The 20,262-nt window shown below is 36.2% G+C and overlaps 1 protein-coding gene across 1 annotated transcript in view; it reads left to right on the forward strand.

Moving 5' to 3' along the window:
* Positions 1–10,985: 10,985 nt before the first annotated feature.
* LOC136028079 (uncharacterized) overlaps positions 10,986–20,262 on the forward strand; it is a 63,175-nt gene continuing 53,898 nt past the window's right edge. The window contains exon 1 of the mRNA XM_065705687.1: positions 10,986–11,139. Coding sequence (XP_065561759.1) covers positions 11,115–11,139 — 25 coding nt within the window. The 5' untranslated portion in view covers positions 10,986–11,114. The remainder of the gene's footprint in view (positions 11,140–20,262) is intronic.

Below are 20,262 nucleotides of genomic sequence, written 5' to 3' on the forward strand. Positions count from 1 at the left end.
ACATCCATTTTCAGACTGTGTTATTGGAGGCAGAAAGGTCCCCTTTAGGGCCCTACAACACCCCTCAAACCTCCCACAATCAGTGTTTTAGCACAAAGACGGCATGTACTACCTAGCAACTTGTTTGAACCAGATTCACGCATAGATTTTTAATAGCATCAAGGGACAAAAGTTGACCTGAGGCCCCTCCGTAATTTTAGTTTTAATTCAAGTACATTTTTTAATTAATGCGCAGAATTTCACAATGGGATGCAGCGAAAATTTACACACAAAAATTCAACCAGTCTTACTTTATATAATTTCTAAGGGTTGTAACTCCCAGCCACCTACCAATCCAAAAACAATAACTTGTTGCTATGCAACGAGGACCCAAGGTGAGTATTTGACCATTATACAATCCGAATCAGTAGGTGTACAATCCTCACAAGAGAACATATTTTTTTCCTTGTTGTTCCTGGAGCCTTGAGGCAAGCGAGTATTTCCTATTATAGATATTGCTTAGTCAGTAGGTTTCAAGATATCACTGAAATTTGAGAATTTTATTCGTCATTTATTAAGTATCCTGCTTTGCTTCACGACTGTGGGATTAAGTTGAAACTTTTACTAAAGATTTTTTGGCGAGAAAGAGGGGAAATTGGTCTTAGAATTTTGTGTTTGAGGAAAGGGGACAAAATATGACTGGTTCTCACAAAAGAGCATTCGTTATGGGTTTTTTTCTCTTTATACATCTTGTCTATCAGACACATTTGTTAGTTTTCTATATAAAAGAAAGAAATCAAACAGTTCGTGGTAACGAACTGTAGTAAGGAGCGACCCGGCTCAATAGTAACCGAAACTCTAAAGAACGGAATTTTGATACAAATAGTTACATCAAAAGAACCTCATTTTAATACTGATTATATATATATATATGTATATATATATATATATATATATATATATATATATATATACATATATATATATATATATATATATATATATATATATATATATATATATATATATATATATATATATATATAAATTTGATTTCGTCAAGTTTAGCCTTACCCATTGAAAGTTAAGAGCCTGAGAAAATTTGCCTTATTTTTCAAAATAGGGGGAAACAACCCTGAAAAGTCATAGAATCTAACGAAAATCACACCATCAGATTCAGCGTATCAAAGAACCCTACGGCCGAAGTTCTAAAGCCCCGCTCTTTACGCTAAAGTTATTTTTTTCTGTTTTAAAAAGTAGAGTTGAGAGAAAGAGTCAAACTTTAGCGTAAAGAGCTTGGCGTTGAGGAGGGAACAGCCCCTTTCATATACGGATCACTTTCTGTTCGTTTTAAGTTTTAATGTCGCTTCTTACTTTCAGTTAAAAAATTTGTTTTTTATTTAATAAACAAAAAAGAAGAAGCTGTTTTCTTCAGCCTTTGCATGATTTCGCTGAGTCAATAGGCATTTTGCAAACAGTTTATGGTAACGAACTATAAGTAAAGAGCGACTCGGCCCAGTAGTAACCGAGATCCTCAAAAGCCGGCATGTTGATATCAATAGGTTTATCAAAAGAATCAACTTATTAAGTTTATTATAAATATAAAAAAAACGTTAAGTTTACTGCCATCAAACGTTACAAGTTTGAGAAAATATGTCTCACTTTCGAAAACGGGGAGAAACACCCTTGAAAAGTCGTAGAATCCAAATGAAATCACATCATCAGATTCAGCGTATCAGGGAACCATACTGTAGAGGTTAAAAGCTCCTATTTGCGAAAATGTTGGATTTTGTATTTATTTTTTTTTTGCCAAAAGAAAGATCACGGCTGTGTGTTTATTTGTTTTCGAGATTTCGAGACGGTCATTTTGTTCAATAACTATAAAGTCCAATAACTATGCCTTTGGGGATAACATGACCCCCTATAACCCTGGGGAAAGACCTTTAAGTTGCGAAACTTGGCCGTTTTGTTCACATATAGCCTAGTGTATGTTATTTAGAAAGACAAGCAGCTAATTGTCACCGGTTCAAGCCAGGTTTTTCTAAAAAAAAAACCGAAGAGCTAAGACACAGAATTTTAATAAAAAATGATTAAAATTTTTATCAAACAGTTTGTGATAACGAACTATAGTTAAGGAGTGACTCGGCTCAGTGGTAACTGAACTCTAAGAAACAGAATTTTGATAACAATACACACATCATTTTGGCTTCATACATCAGATTTGGCTTTTATACTCATTATTAATATTTGAAGTTCATTAGGTTTAATGTTACCCATTCAAAGCTACGACCCTGAGAAATTTGCCTGATTTTCGAAAAAGGGTGGAAGCATCCCAAAATGTCAAGGAATATTAAGGGCTGTTTGCCATTAATCCAGTTTGCAATTTTAAGGGAACAATGACTTAACGGCAATATTTGGGCTGTTTGGTACTGTTTGTTTTTAGTTTATTTTTCGCTGATTTTTCACCCACTGTCCCTTTTTTCTAAGATATTTTCATGAAAAAATACTTTTTTTTCTGGCATCTTTATTGGAAAAATCGGAAAAAAGACTGATTCCACCCCCCCTTTATATTTTGAAAAATTCATTATAGAGTTTGAAATACATTTTACTCCCTACCTAATTTTTGGTGAATTGACGCCATTGATGAAGCACTGGACTTACCCACCTCTTATACAGGAAAAATAAATATTAATGCAGTTCCTGGTAACGAACTTTAAGTAAGAAGTGGCTTAATAGTAATCTAACGGTGGCGGTTCTGGCATCTCTTACGCCAGGAGCAAAGTCTTGATTAGCGCCCTCTTCTCTTTTCTGTCTCCCAAAAATGTTTAGACTAAATTTTAACAAAATTTTTCATTTATCTAAATAGGACTTTTCTTACTTTAGCCTCCACAAAATTACTAATTATTTTATCCAAATGATTGCTTTTACTTCTTCGTTTTATATGCTCAATAACGCTAAACTATTAGTCGTTCCTGGCCCACAGTTGATCCGATGTACGTTAAAATTAATTTAAATTTACCAAACGACAACTCAGTACTGGCTACTGACACCCCAGTCGCTAATTTTGTGGTAAAGAACTGTAGTAAGGAGCGACCCGACTCAATAGTAACCGAAACTCTAAAAAACAGAAGTTTGATATCAATAGTTACATCAAAAGAATTGTGTTTTTATGCTGATTTTAAATATATAAATTTCATCAAGTTTAGTCTTACCCGTCAAAATTTACGAGCCTGAGAAAATTTGCCTCATCTTCGAAAGTAGGGAAAAACACCCCCTAAAAGTCATAGAATATAAAAGAAAATTAACCCTGACAGATTCAACGTATCAGAGAACCCTACTGTAGAATTTTCTAGCTCCTATCTACAAAAATATGGATTTTTTTTTTCCTAGAAGACAGATCACGGATGGGTGTTTATTTGTTTTTTCTCCAAAGGGTGGTCGTATTGACCCAGTGGTCCTAAAATGTCACGAGCCGAATCATTTTAACGGAAATTAAAAGTTACATTGCCCTCTCTAAGTGACCTAAAAATTGGAGGACATCTAGGCCCTCTTCCACTCTCATTTTTTCCCAAAGTCACCAGATCAAAATTCCAAGATAGCCATTTTGTTCAGCGTAGTCAAAAACCTAATACCTATGTCTTTGGGGACGATTTAATCCCCTCCCCCAGTCCCCAGGGGAAGGGCTGCAAGTTACAAACTTTGACCATTGTTTACATATAGTAGTGGTTATTGGGAAGTTTACGGACGTTTTCAGGAGGACTTTTTCACGGGGGGGGAGGGGGTTACGTGGGTAGATCTTTACATGGAGTATTTATCATGAGGGAAGAGAATTTCCATAAAGGGGGCACAAGATTTTCTAGTATTATTAAAAAAAAAGAGAAAATACATAAGAAAAAGTTTTTTTTTTAACTTGAAGTAAGGAGCAGAATTAAAACTTAAAAAGAACAGAAATTATTACATATATTAGGGCGTTTGTCTCCTCCTTAATAACTCGCTCTTTAAGCCGAATTATTTTAGTAATTTCAACTATTTATTCTACGGCCTTTGTGATTCTTCTTAAGGGGTCATTCTTAAAGAATTGGGATAAAATTCAAGCTTTAGTGTAAAGAGCGAGGTATCGACGAGGGGGCGAATTTCCTCATATACGTAATAAAATATACAAATATGGAAGTTCGTTACGTAAGTTAATTTGTAAGTTACGTATATTGATTACTAATAAAAACGTTAGTAAATAAAAAATTTCTAGTTAGATTTTTAAGTAACCAAAAATTGGAAAGCAACTAGGCCTCTTCCCCCACCTTTTTTTTTTTATCAAAATCTTCCGATCAAAACTACGAGAAAGCCATTTAGCCAAAGAAAAAGTACACAAGTTTTATTTTTAATTATTCATGTGCGGTGAGCCAAAATCAAAACATACATTAATTAAAAAACGTTTAGAAATTAACTAAAAAAAAAACAAGTTTTCTCTGAAAACTAAAAGTAAGGAGTGACATTAAAACTTTAAACGAACAGAAATTATTCCGTATATGAACGGGCTGTCCCCTCCTCAACGTCCTGCTTTTTAGGCTAAAGCTTTTTATAGTTTTAAAAAGTAGAACTGTGACAAAAAGTCAAACTTTAGCGCAAAGAGCGGACGTTGAGGAGGGACAGTCCTGATGACAAGACTCCACACAGCCCCTGGTAAAAGGGCCGTAAGTTACGCAATTTGCCCATTGTTCATATATAGCATTTGTTATTGGAAAATATGCGGAAATTTTTTTGAGGGAAATTTTCTGCGGGAGGGATTTGTCATAGGGAGGTAACTTTTTGAGGGAAATCTTCAAGGGAAACTTTACACAGGAGTGGGGGGGATTATTTCCTGGCGTGATTTGAAAAATGGTCAGAAATAAAATATAAAAAAACAAGTGTTTTTCGACTGAAAGCAAGGAGCAACATAAAAACTTAAAACGAACAGAAATTATTCTGTTTATGAGGGGGCCACCCCTTCCTCAACCCATGCTCTTTATACTATAGTTTGAATTTTTGTCAGCTGAACACAGACTGCTGAACACAAAGGCCGTTGGATTTGAGTGAAAAGTGTTTTCAAAGAACTTTAAGACCTTAGCGTAAAGAACGAGGGTAGAGGAAGGAGCAGTCCTCCTTATAGACAAAATAATTTCTGTCAATTTTTAGCCTTGCTTTCAAGAGAAAAACAAACAAAATTAGGACGTTTGCTATTATGTTCATTATTTTGTGTTCATTAGACGGAGGGAGGGGTGTAGATGTATTAAAACGGCATCATAAGTTACACGAAATTGTATGAGCTTGCGGCATTGAAAAGCATCCAGAGATTTTTTAGGAGGGGAAGGCAGAAGGTTGAAAATATCAAGTGATTTTCTCAGATTCAGTTTCCTAGTTCTCCATCGTTTAATCGCATCAGATTCTTCTAGAATCGCCTGTGCTTGGAAATATGCAAAATACCTTAAAAAATTGAACGGCAAAAGAGAAAAAACTAAATTAAGAAGCCGTTTATTTTGTTGATTCTGTAACATGTCGTAATCAACGAGGGTGAAATACCAATGTCAAGGACAGCAGCCAAAAAGATCCACATAGTCGTCACTGGGACATACAGAAACAAGAATAAGCTATAGGAGGTGAACCAGTTTGAAAAACCAGAAAAACCTGACATTTCATTTCCTTTTTTCTTCTTATTTTTGAAGCCAAATAAGGACACAATTTGAGACCGATTAGCCAATTAATTCTAACAAAACATGAAACATAGTCTATACCTCTAGATTAGCCTCCGCCTTTCCGGTGTTTGTAAAAAAAGTGTGGTTCAATCTCGCTTTCTAGGGCCACAATGAAAAAAAGGTTGAGATGGTTAGAGCGCACTACGCGGATGAAGGATGACAGATTGCCAAAGATTGTTCTTGTCGGCCAACCGTCTAGGGCTAACCAGAAAGCAGGTCGTCCGCGGTTGGGGTGGGAGGATGTCGTAGAGATATAAGGGAAATAGAAACTTCCTTAGGAAGGCTTAAATGGCTGGCTTTGGATAGATTGAGATGAGATGAAATTATCTTATCAATCGAATATTCTCTATCCTCGCTAAGTATATCCAAAGCATACACTTAAATATATGTAGTTCCTAACCTAAAACCTAATTCAAAATTTGGTCTATTTTGTTTGAATTTCGAAGTTAAACTTTAAAGCTCGAATATGGAGCATTAAATATTCTTGATGCTATTTACCAAAAACAAATTATGAAACTAATGTCTTTATTTTTTACAGCTGTTTTTTTTTTACGTTTTTGTTACAAAACACATTTTACATTTAAAAACACACTAGCTTATACTGTATTCCTCCTATTGATATGCAATTAGTGTAATTAAAAGCACATCCAGAATTTGTTTCGGCTTTTTTATACAATTAAACTATTAAAAACGCATCAAAACTATTTTACTATATGGGTTAAATCTTGAACAAAAACAATTTGAAAAAGGAGTTAAAAATTGAGATTCGTTAAGCCAAAATTTTCTCCTTTTTTGCCAAAATACACAGCCTGGCTCGCCTTTTTTTTTTTTTTTTTGGCTTATTGAAACTTCCTTATATGCGTATTTAGTAGGCTTCTTGTTAGGGCGCATATTCAGGAAAATTATTGGGGAGGGGAAGGAATAAGGACAATCCAAATAACTGGCGACAGGTATGAAAAATATAGGAAACTCTGGGGAAAATCGTGTAAGGAACTATTTTCAGGGGGACAGGCTGCAGTGGAACCAATTATTAAAATATAAGGGGGGTGACAAAATCTGTGCATCAAAATCTGCGAGGGGGACGATTTTTTTCTAGGAAAATATAAAAAAAGGAAATTTAACAGAAATTACCAAAAATAGTATTTTAAAATTTATAGGAGGGGGGGGGGCAAAGAAATCAGAGAGGAGCGGAATCCCTCCTTCAATTGATGTCTCTGATTGACTAGGTGCCAAAGGCCTGAAGTAACAACCAATGAGCTTGAGGCCAACATAGCTGTGCATGCATAAATTCCCAATGGCAACAACTATTTGAACAATTTGGATAACTACTTGGAAAACCGTATCGTTTTGTTTTCAAGTGAAGTGGCTGGGACAAAAGGTGAACCCGCTTCTTTTGTGGACATTTCTGTACTAGATAATCATCAATTCCTTGGTAGTCACTAACAAGAGCTAAGAGCTCATATGGCACTTGTGACGAGGTCGGAAGAGCCAAGAGCTCATATGGTATGAGCTCTGGCAAAATTCTAAGAATCAATAAATTGCTTTAAAAGGAAAATCAGAAGCTTAATGCCGGTCGGGATTTAAAATAAGAGCTCTGAGTCACAAGGTCCTTCTAAATATCAAAATTCATTAAGATCCGATCACCCACTCGTAAGTTAAAAATACCCCAATTTTTCTAATTTTTCATCTCCTTTCAGCCCCCCAGATGGTCGAATCGGGGAAAACGACTTTATCAAGTCAATTCGTGCAGCTCCCTGACACGCTTACCAATATTCATCGTCCTAGCACGTCCAGAAGCACCAAACTTGCCAAAGCACTGAACCCCATCCCCTAAATCCCCCAAAGAGAGCGGATCCAGTCCGATTAAATCAATCACGTATATACGACATTTATAAGCGTTTTCCAAGATTTCCGGTTTCCCCTCCCTCCAATGTCAACAGATCTGGTCGGGATTTGAAATAAGAGCTCTGAGACATGAGTTCCTTCTAAATATGAAATTAAATTAAGGTCCGGTCACCCGTTCTTAAGTTAAAATACCTCATTTTTTCTAATTTTTCCAAATTAAAACCTCCAGCTCCCCTAAAGAGAACGGATCCGTTCCAGTTATGTCAATCACATATCTATAACTTTCACTTATTCTTCCCATCAAGTTTCTTCCCGACCTCTCCACTCTAAGCGTTTTCCGAGATTTCCTGTTTCCCCTCCAGCTCCCCCTAATGTCACCAGATCAGGTCAGGATTTAAAATGAAAGTTCTAAAGCACAAGATCCTTCTAAAGATCAGATTTCATTAAGATCTGATCACCCATTCGTAAGTTACAAATACCTCATTTTTTCTAATCTTTCCAAATTACCCCCCCCCCCAACTCCACCAAAGAGAGCGATCCGGTCCCGTTATTTCCGTCACATATCTTGGACTTGTGCTTACTCTTCCCACCAAGTTACATCCTGATCTCTCCGCTTTAAGCGTTTTCAAAGATTTCCGGTTCCCCCCCCCCCAATGACACTGGATCCTTTCGGGATTTAAAATAAGAGATCTGAGTTACGAGGTCCTTCTAAATATGACATGTCATTAAGATCTGATCACTCCTTCATAAGTTAAAAATACCTCATTTTTTCTATTTTTTAGAATTAACCCCACCCCCCCAAATCCTCCAAAGAGAGCGAATCCGTTCCGGTTATGTCAGTCACGTATCTAGGACTTGTGTTTATTTTTCCCACCAAGTTTCATCCCGATCCCTCCACTCTAAGCGTTTTCCAAGATTTTAGGTCCTCCCACCAACTCCCCCTAATGTCACCAGATCCGGTTGGGATTTAAAATAAGAGCTCTGAGACACGATATCCTTCCAAACATAAAATTTCATTATGATCCGATCTCTCCTTCGTAAGTTAAAAATACCTCATTTTTCTAATTTTTCAGAATTAATAATCCCCCCCCCCAACTCCCCAAAGAGAGCGGATCCATCCCGGTTATGTCAATCAAGTATCTAGGACTTTTGATTATTTTTTCTACCAAGTTGCATCCCGATCCCTCCACTCTAAGCGTTTTCTAATATTTTAGCCCCCCCCCCCAACTCCCCGCAGTGTCACGGGATCCGGTTGGGATTTCAAATAAGAGCTCTGAGACACGATATCCTTCCAAACATCAAATTTTATTAAGGTCCGATCACCCGTTCGTAAGTTAAAAATACCTCATTTTTTCTAATTTTTTCGATTTAACCATCCCCCCACTCGCCCCCCCCCCTAGATGTTCGAATCGGGGAAACGACGATTTCTAATGTAATCTGGTTCCTGATACGCTTGCCAAATTTCATCGTCCTAGCTCACCTGGGAGTGCCTAAAGTAGCAAAACCAGGACAGACAGACCGACAGACCAATAGAATTTGTGATAGCTACATGTCACTTGGTAGATTAAATAAAAAAAAACAAGTTTTTTTAACTAAAAGTAAGGAGCGACATTAAAACTTAAAACGACCAGAAATTACTTCGTATATGAAAGAGGCTGCTTCCTCATCAACGCCTCGCTCTTTACGCTAAAGTTTGACTCTTTCTCTCAATTCTTCTTTTTAAAACAGTAAAAAACTTTAGCGTAAAGAGCGGGGCGTTGATGAGGAAGCAGCCTCTTTCATATACGAAGTAATTTCTGGTCGTTTTAAGTTTTAATGTCGCTCCTTACTTTTAGTTAAAAAAACTTGTTTTTTTATTATTTAATCTCTGGACGTTTTTGAATCAATGCATGTTTTGATTTTGGCTCTCCGCAGAGGAATAATTAAAACAAAATTTGCATTTTTTTTTTGGCTAAATGGCTTTCTCATAATTTTGATCGAATGATTTTGAGAAAAAAAGAGCGGGGGAGGAAGCCTAGTTGCCCTCCAATTTTTTGGTTAATTAAAAAGGCAACTAGAATTTTTAATTTTTTACGAATATTTTTATTAGTAAAAGATCTACGTAACTTATAAATTAGCTTACGTAAAGAACTTTTGTATTCTCATATTTTTATTACATATATGAGGGGGTTCGCCCCCTTGTCAGATCCTCGCTCTTTACACTAAAGCTTAAATTTTGTACCAATTCATTAAGAATGACCCCAGAATTACAAAAGCCGTAGAATAAATAGTTGAAATTACTAAAAATACTTTAGCGTAAAGAGCGAGGTATTAGGAGGAGGTGAGCCACTCAAATGGGTAATAATTTCTGTTTGTTTTAAGTTTTAATGCTGCTCCTTACTTCCAGCTGAAAGAACTTTTTCATATTTATTTTTTCATTGTTTTTTTTTTAATAATGCTAGTAAATCCTGCGCTCCCTTCATGGAGATTTTCTTCCCCCATAACAAACTATCGATGGAAAGTTCCCCCAGAATATCCCTCTCTTCTCAACCCTTCCCCCAACCAAAAAAAATCCTCCTGAAAACGCCTGTACACTTCCCAATAACCATTACTATATGTAAGCACTGGGCAAAGTTTGTAACTTGTTGCCCCTCCCACGGGGACTGTGGGGGAGTAAGTCGTTCCCAAAGACATAGTTATAAGGTTTTTCGACTACGTTGAATAAAATGGCTACCTCAGAATTTTGATCCGTTGACTTTGGTAAAATAATTAGCGTGGGAGGGGGCCTAGGTGCCCTCCAATTTTTTTGGCCACTTAAAAAGGGCACTAGAACTTCTCATTTCCGTTAGAATGAGCCCTCTTGCAACATTCTAGGACAACTGGGTCGATACGATCACCCCTGGGGAAAAAAACAACAAAAAAAACAAATAAACACGCATCCGTGATCTGCCTTCTGGCAAAAAATACAAAATTCCACATTTTTGTAGATAGGAGCTCGAAAATTCTACAGTAGGGTTTTCTGATACGCTGAATCTGATGGTGTGATTTTCGTTAAGATTCTATGACTTCTAGGGGGTGTTTCCCCCTATTTTCTAAAATAACGCAAATTTTCTCAGGCTCGTAACTTTTGATGGGTAAGACTAAACTTGATAAAACTTATATATTTAAAATCAGCATTAAAATGCGATTCTTTTGATGTAGGTATTGGTATCAAAATTCGATTTTTTAGAGTTTTGGTTACTATTGAGCCGGGTCGCTCCTTACTACAGTTCGTTACCACGAACTGTTTGATACCAAGTGCCATAAAAACAATCTAATGCGATCAAGCCTTAACTCGCGAAAAGTTGATACATTGCTAAAAACCCGGTTGGTTTGCTAGACTTAAGTCAATGTGCAGGTTCGTTAAGAGATTAATTATTGCATGTTGGCAGTATTATCTTTTGCATGTGACAAGATGTCTCATTTGGTTACGGTGTGATGACCCTACTCAAGGTGATGTGTTGGTGTATTTGGGAGTTTTCCTAGCGATGGAAGCTTAGTAACGGTTAGACGCATGTAAGAGTGAAGATCAAATTCGGGAAAATGGATAAGAAAGCGAGCATTATTTGTAAGTCTTGATGTTTCCAGATTTGATAGAACAAGAGCGTTGACAATCGGTCAAGTAAGGAGTCGGGCATTAATTTCGTTCCCAGGTTTACCATTGACTTGTACAACTATGTATTTTTAGGTACGTTCTTCTCTATGGGCTCCTTTGAGGAAAATACTATAATAACAGATGAGTATTACCATTCCATTGCATTTACTTAGCATATTCCCTTTAGAAGTGGCCAACCACTAGATATTTACCCATTCGATTCCTCAATTACCCCATTTCCCTAATGTTATTATAATGGTTGCAACCACCATAATTTGCCCCCACCCCTGATAAAATTGGTGCTAATAGTATTAGTGGCTTTCATATAAAGTAAATATACCACTCGATGCCTTTTTTTTATGCTCTTTACAACTATAATAATCGCTTCTACCGCAAATTCAGATTTAAGCCCTTTTTTATCTCTTAAAAATGACCTATATATGGGGTCATTACAAATCTGTAATAGTTTAGAAAAAAAAATGGTTGGTTTACGTATTTAATATATGCTAGGCTTTACCCCCACACCCCTGATGTGCAAATATATAGCCCAAATTTGTTTCTAAAATATTACAGATTTGTAATGACCCCATATATAGGTCATTTTTAAAAGGTCAAAAAGTGCTTAAATCTGAATTTGCGGTAGAAGCGATTATTATAGTTGTAAAGAGCATAAAAAAAGGCATTGAGTGGTATATTTACTTTATATGAAAGCCAGTAATACTATTAGCACCAATTTTACCCCACCCCTCTCTAGTGGGATAATACACAGACCTGGGCCATATACAAAACTACAGAAAATACCAATAATAAGATTCTTACTTTTTAATATTCAGAAAGTTTCTCTGAATAAGATTTGCAGGTTTCCTTCAATTTTCATCCCCAATTTTAAGTCATTTCTAATAATATATATTTGAAATGTTCTCATATTTCAAATTGGTGATGCTATTAACTGGGTTAAGAAAAAGATGACTGTTTACGAAGGTATGCTATGATTCGAACAATACAAAACAATTGATAGATACATCCTTTAGGGTTATATTGGGCATATATTTAGGGCATAATTGCCTTGGTTTGGTAAAGATGGTGAACATTATCTTTGGAGAGTGTCGATCTGGGAGCCAAACCGATTGGCAGGCCTACTGCTCTTTTCTTATTATCGTCTTTTCTTCAGAAAAGCCCATAGACAACCTTTTTTTAAACAGAGAACAAATGAAAAATACAGAACTTTCCTTCTTTGTTCATTTCTTCAATTTGAACAACATGGGATTCAGCAGATAACCATTTATTCATTTCTGATAGATGTATTTTTCACTGGGCTGGGATAAAATTTGGTACCAATCTGATCTATGTCCTCTTCTGAACCTAATATTATAATATAATATAATGTAAAGTGGTGTCATTCCACAGATTTTTTTTTGTTGGGTGGGGGTGTATTATCCAGAATCTGAGGGGTCATGTTTGTTTTCTTTTTCATGTTTTTAATAAAAATACCGAAAAGATATTTTTTAACGAAAATATCCCCCAAAAGAGGTTGATAAAAAGGGATACAAAAAGTAGCACCATTCGATTCTTCATTCAGCAGTCTTTCCAAACATAAACTTGGTACTGCGATAATTGCGTCCCAGACCCCCACCCCCTCCTGATGCTTGGATATTTCCCTAGGTTAGAAACAGTGTTGGGTTATTTTGTTTACAATAACAGTTTGTACTTATGTCTCATCATCAATTGATTCTAATGCCCAATAATATAAATTTGGGAAAAAAAGATTCAAAATCTAACTGTTTTCTGCAGATTTTGGCTGCAGCTCGAGCAATACTAAGCTCAAACAACTGCGTCTTTTTCTGACACACAGCAGATGCAAAAAAGGCGGTAATGTGGTATTTTATTAAATTGGTAGCTTCAGCATTGGCTGACCGTCTCAAAGACAAAGAAAAGTTCAATATTAACGCGAATCTTGACCTAATTCATTTCAGTTCATTGTTAACGCGGTTCTTGAGGACACCGGTTAGTTTGCTTTGACTAGTGACAGAATATACTGGATCACCATGGATATTCAAATTAATGTGAAGTGCGCCTGTTTTTTGTGCAACTGAAAAACTGTGGGAAAATTGGAGGAATTGGTCATATAGTTGAAGGAGACGAAACCTTGTTTACAAAAAGGACAATTAATGCAGGAAGAATCTTACCACAACTGTGGGTGTTTGGTGGAGTGTGCTCCGGTGAAAGATTTTTAGTGGAGGTCCCCGACCGAGGAGCAGAAACTTTACTCCAAGAAATTAAGCTTCACATTGAGCCAGGATCAAGAATCATTTCAGGTTGTTGGAAGGACTACAACACAACCGAGCCGGAGCAAGCAGGTTTCACTCATTTGAAAGTAAAAGAAAAAAGAAAATGGTCGACCCAGAAACCGGCGTCTCTACCCAAAAAGAAGAGAGAATGTGGGGTTCAGCAGAATGGAGGAACAAACAACACCGAGGTACATCTGGCAATCATTTATATTCATACTTAGTTGAGTGCATATGGCGGGCGGCAGTAAAGACAGAACACCGGGTTCATTTTCACGCGATTCTTGAGGACATTTCTGCGTTCTGGAAGCATATTTCCAAGTTTTAGTTTTCATAATTTTGCTAATGAAGTATTCTGTTTTCATCATATTGTTTTTTTTTTCATTAGCATTAACCAAACTTTACTTCTCGAGTGTGTTTTATATAATAGACAAGTACCCAGTACCTTTCAATCTGTTTAAGCGCAAACAACAAAACTAAAAACATTGAATTGAGAAGATATTCTTTGTTTCTTTTGTAAACGGATGCGATTTTCAACGGTTCAGTTAAAATATTTCATCAATGCTCTTGGAACGTCATGACGCATGAATTGCCAGCATAAAAACATGTGGAATTTGACGCATAACGTGAAAAATAACTTTTTTTTCGTAAGTCTAGCTCTGTAAACCTACATGAAGTATAAAAGAGGGTATCAACCTCTCTTTTGGACTATATTACCGTCTTACGAGTTTGTTTTATATAATAGACAAGTACCCAGTACCTTTCAATCTGCTTAAGCACAAACGGCAAAATTAAAAACATTGAATTGAGTAGCAATTCTTTGTTTCTTTTGTAAACGGATGCGATTTTCAACGGCTCAGTTAAAATATTTCATCAATGCTCTTGGAACGTCATGACGCATGAATTGGCAGCATAAAAACATGTGAAATTTGACGCACAACTTTAAAAATAACTTTTTTTTGCGAAAGTCCAGCTGTGTAAACCTAAGGTAAGTATAAAATAGGGTATCAACCTCTCTACTGGACTATATTACCGTGCTACGAGTATAAACTATAAAGGAGGGTATCAACCCCTCTACGGGACTAAATTACCGTTACTTGTACCTCATTTTCGGTGCTTTTTGTTCACGGAAAGTAGTTTTTTTTTTTGCTATAACTAACCTTCGCCACAGTGCGATTCGTCATGCTTAGTTAGCTAATAGAGGAAAAAAAATAAATTGCCACGTAGCACATGCTTTTGTAGATTGATTGTGACTTAAATGACCTAGAGAAGATGTTGAAATAATAACCTTCGGAAAACACTGCAGAAACTGGGTTCCAAATTTATGGTATGAATGGTAAGTTTACTATTAGAATAATATCTATAGATGACAGGAAAAACCCTTTAAATAGTAAACATCTCTTTCATCCCCACGAAGTTTCTCTCTCTGAAGCGTATTCCTGCGGAAGTAAAGCGCAAATTATGCTCTGGTCTTGAGAAGGCATGGGGGTTATCAGCCCTACTCGTGTTAATTTCTGCTCGTTTTGAGTTTAACTGGGCTATTTATCGTAATTTCTGTTCGTTCTGTTCATTTCTTATGTTATTTCCGTTTCTTCTGGTAGTTTTACGCTTGGAAGATTATTTGCCTTTATTTTGTTCATTTTTGGCTAAATAAAGCTCTTTACTTTTCTTTCAAAAACTTGTGTTGTGGAAAAAGGTTTTTAAATTAATTTCTGTTGGTTTTTTGTTTTTTTCATGAAAAAAATTCTTTATATCTTTACCGTTTTTTCTATAAAAATCCATAGTTTTGGTTGAAATTCAAATATTAGAGAAACTTTTTCTATAATTTTTAATCCAAATAAAACTTAATATCATTCCCAAAAGATTCGATCTATGCTTCGTGATAACCTGGTTACACCTACACTCTTTTTATTTATTTAAATTTTAAGAGCAGAAGTAGTAATAGTAGTAGCCCCCAAAGTTTCAACTTAATACCCCCAGTTGTTCTCGATATATTGCTAAGGTATCTTATTGGCAACTGTAAACACAAAGTCTTTTGGCTTAGTTCACAGCAACATTTAGTTTTAAAGCATGATGGGCCAATTGCATAATTATGGGGGTTGACATGCTCAATATCCCTAAAGAAATAGTTGTTGGACCGTTCTACTATGCTGAACAAAATCTTTGCCTCAAAATTTTGACGGTATGTGTATGGAAAATGAATTGGCTTGAGAGAAAGGTTCTTTGCCCTCCAATCTCTTTTTACTCTTAAAAGGTTAATACACATTTTAATTTTGAATCAAATTAGCTCCTTTACAAATTTCAATGATATTTTTAGTAATTGTAGAGTGGTACTCCCCATGATATTACTTATATACTCTTTGGAAAACTGAATACATACAGTTTTCTCGTTTAATTGAAACTACCCCTAAACGCTCCCTAAAAGTTTCACTTTAATACCCTTAGTGTCATTAGTTACAGTAACTGTTGTGGTAATAATAAAAGTATACACATAATGCCTTCTGGCTAGTACAACATCCCCCATAAAATCCCCCAACAAATCCGCCATTTGTTTCAACATCTGCCTAAATATTCCTTAAAAGCTTCACCTTAATGCCCTTAACTTGCGCATTCGCAATAGTTATAGCAGCATAAGTAGCAGTATGCAGATAGCACCTTTGGTTTCTTCAACATCCCCTTCAACACACGCTGAAAATTTTGGCTTAATACCATCAACCGTTCCTGAAGCATTTCTGATGCGTCTGCCTGACAACCGGTGTGGGCATAGTGTGTTTCGAATTAGTTCCATATACTTTCTATATGTCCACAATTTGTCGCCTTAATTTTCTTAGTTTTAATAGCTATAGTAGCAGTATAATTAATTGTAGTAGCCTAAGTTTTCGTGGCAGTAGTTTGTAATAGAAGCAGAGATAATAGTAACAGTAGTAGTAGCATGAGCAGAAGCAGTAGCATTAGGATGGAAGTATTTTTTTTGGTTAGTTCAACATCCCTCACGACAAGCCCTGTTATTTTCAACTTCACACACCAAACTGTTTCTAAGATATTGCTGTTACACCCTTTTGACAACATGTATACAGACAACGTGTTGTGATTCAGTTAACATCTTCCCCCTCAAAATTCTTTGAAAATTCCCCTTCATACCCGTAGGCATAATTTAATAGTAGTCACAGTAGTAGCATTGACATTGCTAGTAAAAGTATTGAATAGTGGTATTACTACTAGCATTAGTAGTAAACATATAGCCTTTTGATCAGTAGAACATCCCCTCATTCAGTGCTGGAAGTTTCAACTTAATACAGTTGGCCATTGCTATGAAATTGCTGGTATGTCTTTTTTGTAACCTGTATCTTCATATACTTTTTGAAATTTTCAATTCTTGAGATACACTATTTTGGCAATTTGCATGTACATAGTGTCTTTTGATTCAGTTCGAATTTTCTCTCAATACTGTAAATTGAGTAGTCTGGTAGTAGTAGTGGTGGTAGTTGTAGTAGCATTGGTAACATACAAATATTGTCCTTTTGATCATATCCCTTATTATTTCCTGAATTTTCCAAATTAATATACTCGGTTATTCCTGTGCTACATATTTTTTAAAATCCTTAGACACATACCGTGTTTTGATCTAGTTTAACACTCCTTTCAATATTCTCTGAAAGGCTCACCTGAATGCCCGGCAACTTCTTGGAAAGTAAAGTTCAAACATGCATACCTTTCCCAATAACATGTACTATGTGTAAACAATGAACGAATTACCAGGCTTATAGCCCTTGTCCTGAGTACTATGGTGAGGCTGACATCCCCAAAGACATAATTACTGGACTTTTCAGCAAGGATGAACAAAATAGATCTCTTAAAATTTCAATCGGATATATTTTAGGGAATTATAGGCTTAGAGGGGCTGATTGCCCTCCATTCATTTATTTACTCTTAAAAAGGGTACTAAAACGTCCAACTTCTGATCAAGTGAGCTCCATCCGATCCAAAGCTTATACGACCAACCGTGCCATAAAAAGCTTATATGCCCCGAGGCAAAACTTACAACCCTTGCCGGATGGACTCTGGGGATTGTGTCCACCCTAGAGACATTGTTGGTTTTGGACTATTGCTAAAAAAATGGCCATCTCACATTTTTAATTGAATGCGTTTTGGGAAAAAGATGTCAGGGAGGGAGGGGGCTGGCTGCTCTCCATAATATTTGACCCGTAAAAGGGAATTAGAACTATACATTTCCAGTCAAATAAGCCTCTTCTAAAGTTCAAATGACCACTTCTTTCATAAAAACCAAATCTGCCCCTGGGGCATAACTTACAACCCTTACCCTCAAACTGGAAGATTCTGTCAACCCCAAAGACCGTATTATGTGATCTTTGGACTATTTCTGAACAAATGACAATCTCAAAATTTCTATTGGATGCATTTGCAGAAAATATGACCTAGGGAGATGGCTGTCTTCCGATCAATTTGACTCATAAAAAGGGCACTAGAACATCTGATTTCCAATCAAATTAGCCCATTCCGGAATTTTTATCGCCAACCGTTCTATAAGAATCCGATATGCCCTCGAGGCATAACTTATAACCCTTGCTTTGAGGGTGGTGGGGGGAGAGGCTGCCCTACAACCACTTTGACTAATAAAAAGGGCACTAGCCCTTTCAATTTTCAATCGAATGAGCCTTTTTCGAATTTTCTACGACAACAAATGACCATCTCAAAATTTCTATCAGATGCATTTTGGGAAAATAAATGTGGGGGGGTATCCACCCTCCTATCATTCTGAATCTTAAAAAGGGCACTAGAACTTCTGATTATCAGTCCAATGAACCACCTCCAAAGTTTATACGATCACTCTTTCTAAATAAACCTTATATGGTCCCAGGGTATAACTTAAAACTCTTGCCCTGACTGGCTCTGGGGGGGGGTTCATCCTCAAAGACATAATTTTCGGATCTTTCAATTACGTTGAACAAAATGATTATCTCAAAATTTTGATTGGATGTGTTTGGGGAAATGGTGGGCGTTAGAGGGGGGGCTAGTTGCCCTCAAATCGCTGTAGACTATTAAAAAGGGCATAGTCCTTTTAATTTCCAATCGAAGAAGCCCTTTTTGAAGTTTCTACGAAAACTCCTTTAATACAAAGTGCCTTGGTCTAAGACAAGAAAAAAAAAAACGAAAAGAAAAAAAAGAAGAATGATAAATAACACATTGCCCCACACCGCTCTTTACTTAGGCAGCTCAATTGCGCTGTCTATGCTTAGCTAAGAGAAAGAAAGAAAATTGGTAATATTCTTGATTGGCTTTAGTATAATTATCCCCGTGCCACAGGTGATTTTATGTGTTCCCTTATGTCTTTCTCAAAGAGAAAGTTTGACTTTCTCTCAAATCTACTTTTTAAAACAGTGAAAAACTTTAGCGTAAAGAGCGTTACGTTGAGGAGGGAACAACTCCTTTCATATACGGAGTAATTTCTGTTCGTTTTAAGTTTTAATGTCGCTCCTTTCAGTAAAAAAACTTGTTTTTTTTTATTTAATTTCTGAACGTTTTTGAATTAATGCATGTCTTGGTTTTGGCTCTCCGCACATGAATAATTAGAAAGAAATTTGCATTTTTTTTTGCTAAATGGCTTTTTGTTAGTTTTAATCAGACGATTTTGTGAAAAAAGGAGTGGGGGAGGAGGCCTAGTTGCTCTTCAATCTTTTGGTTACTTAAAAAGGCAACTAGACCTTTTATTTTTTTTTACGAACGTTTTTATTAATAAAAAATATACGTAACTTCCGAATTAACTTTCGTAACGAACTTCTATATTGCTTTTTTTTACAACGTAGATGAGGGGGTTTGCCCCCTCTTTAATACCTTGCTCTTTACACTAAAACTTAAATTTTGTCCTGATTCTTTAAGAATGACCCCTGAATCACAAAGGCCGTAGAAGAAATAGTTGAAATTACTAGAAATACTTTAGCGTAAAAAACAGGTATTAAGGAGGAGATGAGCCACTAATATGCATAATAATTTTCTTCTTATTTTTAATGCTGCTCTTTACTTTCAGTTAAAAAAAACTTTTTCATATTCATCTTTTCATTGTCTTTTGTTTTAAATAATATTAGAAAATCCTGCGCCCCCTTCATGGAAATTCTCTCCTCCCATGACAAATTCCCCATGGAAAGATCCTTCCACGTAACCCCCTCCCTAACCAGGAAAAAAATTCCCCTGAAAACGTCTGTACACTTCCCAATAACCATTACTGTATGTAAATACTGGTCAAAGTTTATAACTTGCAGCCCCTCCCCCGGGGACTGTGAGGGATAAGTCATCCCCAAAGACATAGTTATTATTATGTTTTTTGACTATGCTGAATAAAATGGCTATCTCAGAATTTTGTTTCTTTGACTTTGGGAAAAAATGAGCGTGGGAGGGGGTCTAGGTGCCCTCCAATTTTTTGGTCACTTAAAAAGGGCACTAGAACTTTTAAGTTCCGTGATAATAAGCCCTCTCGCAACATTCTAGAACCACTGAGTCGATACGATCACCCCTGGGGAAAAAAAACAAAACAAAACAAACAAACAAATAAACACGCACCCGTGATCGGTCTTATGACAAAAAATACGAAATTCCACATTTTTGTAAATAGGAGCTTGAAAATTCTGCAGTAGGGTTCTCTGATACGCTGAATGCGATGGTGTGATTTTAGGGGGTATTTCCCCCTATTTTCCAAAATAAAGCCAATTTTCTCAGGCTCGTAAACGTTCATGAAACTTATATGATTAATGATTAAATAAGTTCATGAAACTTATATATTTAAAATCAGCATAAA

This window comes from Artemia franciscana, chromosome 6 (genome assembly GCF_032884065.1).
Source record: "Artemia franciscana chromosome 6, ASM3288406v1, whole genome shotgun sequence".
NCBI classification, from domain to species: Eukaryota; Metazoa; Arthropoda; class Branchiopoda; order Anostraca; family Artemiidae; genus Artemia; species Artemia franciscana.